Raw genomic sequence first — 5,603 nt, forward strand, 5'->3', positions numbered from 1 at the left:
TTGCATTTATCTGAAGCATTTTATAGTCTAAATCTGTCATGTCTTTCTTTTCTTTTGAAATGTGTTTTCCATCAACTAACTTAGTGGGAATAAGATTTCCATCCATAACAACTTCCCAAGCTTTCCAATCCATGTGTTGGAGATATATTTTCATTCTCTTTTTTCAAAAAGTGTAATTGTGACCACAAAAGATTGGTGGACGGGTTGAAGATTGTCCTTCACCAAAGGGTGCTACTCCAATGTTTGCCATTAAATCTTTTTATAGTTTCTTGTTAGGAATTTCTATAACTAGGCTCTGATACCAATTGAAATGAGGAATAGCTTCCCAAGAGGAGAGGTGAATTAGATTCTTTTTAAATTTTAATGATTTTTAAGCTATTGATTTTAATTACCCAGAAAACAAGATATATAAACGATAACTACACTTAAAAATACTGAAATTTAAATTCACAAGTCAATTAATGAAATCAACGTAATTTAATCACTCAACCAAAAATATTAGAACTTTAGTTGATTTTTTTGTAAACTCTTAGTATGCACTTTACTTGATCAAGATTTCCGCAATTAACCAATGTACTCCCTTTTTGAGTTTCCGCAAATGATTAATCAAAACGTACTTTCTAAATATCAAGTACATTTGTTTCTTTCTCACTTAAGAATCTGTAACCTGCACATTTAAATAATTCCACAATAGCAAGTAAATAATATAAAGTAAAGCAGAGAGAAAGACACAAGATTTTTACGAGGTTTGGCTTCAACACAGCCTACGTCCTCGCTTTTGGCAAAACACCAAAGAATTCCACTATATCAGTTTCGTTACCTGGTGGAACAATACCAATTTACAACCACTCCTTCTGTTAAGCTAGAACCCGCCTCTCCAAACAATAATCCCTTATTTGGTCCAACGATTCAATAACTCTGAATCGTTTAAGAATGATGATAAAGAAATTTGTGTACAAAAGAGAACTCTCACAATAGAGTAGATTAGTACAATGATCAGCTCACTTATACTCCAAAGTAATTCAAATATAAGAAATTTGAAACTCAACGTTTAGTATGAATTACCAAATGATTTTTCAAAGAAAATGAAAGATTCTGATTTTTTAAAGCTTTGTTTCAAAAATATAAATCAATATCAGATCAAAAAGTTTAAGCACAAGAAAATTTTAGATCTTTTGAGAAATTTGAATATTTGAAACTCACTTGATATAAAAACCTTTGGAAAGTAGCTTAATCTAAAAACTTTGAAGGTTGTTTGATCTGAAACTTTGAAGATTGGTGGATCTGAAACTTTGAAGATTTCTGGATCTAAAACTTTTGAAGATTTTTGGATCTGAAACTTTTGAAAATTGCTTAATTTCAAAAACCTTTCAATATTACCTCTATGATCATTATTTTAAACTTTTAAAACTTTTGATTATTTATAAATGTTTTTAGAAGCCATCCATTACTCCCAAAGATTCCTAAAATTCATTTCCAAATATTTTAAAATAAATATGTTTAAAAATATGGTTTAAAAAATCTTATCTTCTTAAGCCCTTTTTATTTATTAAAAAAATTCTTTTTAGAGTATATATGTTTCAAAAAAATATTTTTGATTTTCTATGAGCTTCAAACCACTTTATATTTGAGTTCAACCTTTGAAGTACTTACATTAAGAACATTTTAAAATATAATTCTTTAATCTTCAATCTTATTCTTTCATCATCTTTGTTGTTTCAATCTTTTATTTAAACTTTTCACCAGTATAATTTTATTTCTCATGCTCTTTGTAATCCATAAGTTTTTCTTTTTATTCTTCAAGGATTCTTTGTAATCCATAAACTATATTTGTATTCTTCAAAAATTCTTTGTAATCCATAGGCTTCTTTATGCACTTGGGTTTTGTCACTTTTCTGAAAAAATTTTACTTGAAACATATTAAACATATCATTGATTTGTTATCATCAAAATAAGAATTGTAAATTTTATTAAGCCAACACTCTGCATTTCGGTGCCAAACAATAGAAGAACTTTCATCGACGAAAACACTGGTTTCGTCGACGAAGCCTCCTCAAATTACTGTTTTACCCCCATTTTATTTATTTATTCCATATCTCATGGGTCAAATTCTTACACCATACATCCTTAATAAATTATATCATGCATGGTTGGATTGATTATGTAATTCTAAACATTAAATTCTTTTTCTCTAAAACTAACAGTGATGCAAAGTATGCAATTCTGGACTTTAATCTTATTTGTTTATTCTTCATTTATTTGTTTGATTAGTAATAATGCTTGTATTTGATTTCTAATTATTTTTAAAATTTTGCAGTTCACTACTAGGATTATAAATAAATTATTAAGACACAAAATAAATTATTAAATAAATGATAATATAATTATATTTAAAAATGATAGATTATTCACTATCTGTCATAAATTATTCAACTCAAGCCACCGTCAATTTGTCACTTAAATAAGTCCATGTATTATGACTTTTTTCATTTGATACTTCGTCTAATCTGCCACGATTATCCGATCAAATCAACTTTGGGAGGTAGGTCTATCTAATATTATTCAAATATTGAAAATGCTAACACCCGTGATGACACTGGCCCGGGATAGCATGAATGTTTAAACAGAAGTCACGTGACATTATATGTTCACCAAGATGGCGGGTTTTTTCCTCCAGTTTCAGTCACCGAGTTCGTCACCTCTCACAAATCTTCCGGTTCCCAAAGCTACCTTTGCATCCCCTCACCCTTCTTCACTCTTCCCTGAAATCACAAGATGCAGAACCCTGACAGACCTGAAGCAAGTCCACGCTGCCATGATCAAAACCGCGCGCATTCACGATCCTCTCGCAGCAGCCGAGCTGCTTCGCTTCTGCGCGCTTTCCGATCACCGGGACCTCGATTACGCCTGTATGCTTTTCCATTGCATGCAAGAACCCAACTGCTTCTCTTACAACACCATTATCAGATCCCTCTCCGAGAGCGAGGCGCCATTTGAGTCCTTAATCTTGTTTTCCCAAATGTTCCGCGATGAGTTCGTGGTACCCAATCGCTTTACCGTCCCTTCTGTGCTAAAAGCGTGTGCTCGAGAGGGGAGGCTCCGAGAAGGGAAGCAGGTTCATGGGTCGGTCTTGAAGTTTGGATTTGCTAATGATGAGTTTGTTGTTAGTAATCTTCTTCGGATGTATGTAATGTGTGGGGTCATGAAGGATGCTCATGTGCTGTTCTGTAGGAGAATTAATTGTGCGGAGAATGATATTGATGTGATGAAGGATAAGAGAAGGCAAGAGGGGGATGTGGTTTTGTGGAATGTGATGATTGATGGGCATGTGAGACTTGGAGACTTAAGTAATGCAAGGGAGTTGTTTGAGAAAATGCCTCAAAGAAGCGTGGTATCGTGGAACGGTATTATATCCGGGTATGCACAAAATGGGTTCTTCAAGGAGGCGATAGAGGTGTTCCGTGAGATGCAGATGGCAGATGTGAGCCCCAATTATGTGACCCTGGTTAGCATTTTACCTGGAATCTCACGACTCGGGGCTCTTGATTTGGGCAAATGGGTTCATTTGTACGCTGAAAAAAACAAGATTGAGATCGACGATGTACTCGGTTCTGCATTGGTTGATATGTATTGTAAGTGTGGGAGCGTCGAGAAGGCACTACAAGTTTTTGAGATGCTACCCAAAAGGAATGCAATCACTTGGGGTGCTATTATAAGCGGGCTTGCTATGCATGGTCGAGCAAAGGACGCACTTGATCATTTCTCAAAGATGGAACAAGCACGAGTAATGCCCAGTGATGTCACATTTCTCGGCGTCTTGAGTGCCTGTAGTCATGCAGGCTTAGTAGATGAGGGTAGATCATACTTCAACCACATGGTTCGGGTAGTTGGCTTGCGGCCTAGAATTGAACATTATGGGTGCATGGTTGATCTATTAGGCCGCGCTGGACTTCTGGATGAAGCTGAAGAGCTTATTCTGAACATGCCATTCAAAGCGGATGATGTGATATGGAAGGCATTGCTTGGGGCTTGTAAGATGCATGGGAACTTAGAGATGGGTAAACGCGCTGCAGAAGCTCTAATGAAGATGGCACCTAATGATAGTGGGTCTTATGTAGCTTTGTCAAACATGTATGCCTCTTCAGGAAATTGGGAGGGAGTTGCCGAGGTGAGGTTGTTGATGAAGGAGATGGACATAAAGAAAGATCCAGGGTGTAGTTGGATTGAGCTTGATGGGGTGATCCATGAATTCCTTGTGGAAGACGCTTTCCATCCAAGATCCAAGGAGATACATTCAATGTTAGAGGAGATCTCCAACCAATTGAGATTGGCAGGCCACAGACAGGACACCACACAGGTCCTGCTCAACATGGATGAACATTACAAAGCGGACGCCCTATATTATCATAGTGAGAAGATTGCAATTGCCTTCGGCTTGATCAGTACAAGCCCCCATACGCCACTCCGGATAGTTAAGAACCTTCGCATTTGCGATGATTGTCACTCGTCCATAAAACTAATCTCAAATATCTATAAACGTAAGATAGTTGTGCGGGACCGAAAACGGTTTCACCATTTTCAAGATGGATACTGCTCTTGTCTGGACTACTGGTAATTTCTTTTCATAGGTATGCTTGCATTCTGTCAAATGCAATTGCATTTAGTGATGGAATCAACACTAAAGAATATGCTAGTCATTGTAATTACATTTCAATTTTTTGTTTGCTCATCATCCACGTCATGTATGTTTGGCTCCCATGAAACTCTAATTATGTTTAAGGTATGAGATTATGTTTTATTTGTAATGCAACTTCTTTTGCCTAATGTATTAGCTAACAGTAGCAGAGGAGTCGGTCCTTCCCTCCAGAACAAATCAGCACAGCTCCATCTGACAGTCTTTAAAAAGACAATTTGCCGTAAAATATCAATTGTTGTCACTCTTATATTGAGAGTTCAAAACTCTTATTGTCAATACTCGCATTTCATTACTGTATAATTATAATATCAGTAACTGGTGTTTCTCTAGCATAATTTCAGATACGCGGAACCATTGATGCATTTCTAGTTTTGTGGAAAAAGGCTACTTGAACGTGCCACTTCAAAAAGGAAAAAAAATACATCCAAATCGTTACTTGATCAATGAGATGCTTTCAAAATAAATTATTTAAACCGTACGAAAGGCTAGTGGCTATTGACACAGTTTAATAATTATTATCTACCCATAACTCAATTAAGTATAGGGTTGAAGCGGTCAATTACTGTCTCAGCCCCGCCCTTTTTTTTTTTTCACTCTTATTGCAGATGACACAGCTCCACTAGAAACAAGTTGTATTCAAGCTATTTAGTTGGTGTGAGGTTAAGCAAGAGGTTGCATTTGAGTCAATTGAAATTCTTGTATGGATCAAAGGCAATAACCCGCAAGAGTTTACATTTTCTACTTTACTGCCAAATATCTTTGTGGCTTTTGGCACGCTGATTAAGCTTAGGTATCTTGGTTTATCTAGCTAGCGACGATAGCTAGTATTCCCTTGAGAAGTAAGCCAAGAGGGAGGGTGAATTGAGATTAAAATTTTTTTTTTTGCAAACTATTTGTTTTACAAGTT

At 35.8% G+C, this 5,603-nt stretch overlaps 1 protein-coding gene across 1 annotated transcript; it reads left to right on the top strand.

Annotated features, from left to right (window-relative positions):
- The first annotated feature begins 2,495 nt into the window (after nucleotides 1–2,495).
- Nucleotides 2,496–4,810, top strand: LOC131155535 (pentatricopeptide repeat-containing protein At5g48910). Its single transcript, XM_058108752.1, has one exon. The coding sequence runs from the start codon at nucleotides 2,645–2,647 to the stop codon at nucleotides 4,613–4,615; it is 1,971 nt and encodes a 656-aa protein (XP_057964735.1). The 5' UTR covers nucleotides 2,496–2,644; the 3' UTR covers nucleotides 4,616–4,810.
- Nucleotides 4,811–5,603: the final 793 nt, after the last annotated feature.

This window comes from Malania oleifera, chromosome 5, assembly GCF_029873635.1.
Source record: "Malania oleifera isolate guangnan ecotype guangnan chromosome 5, ASM2987363v1, whole genome shotgun sequence".
NCBI lineage: Eukaryota > Viridiplantae > Streptophyta > Magnoliopsida > Santalales > Ximeniaceae > Malania > Malania oleifera.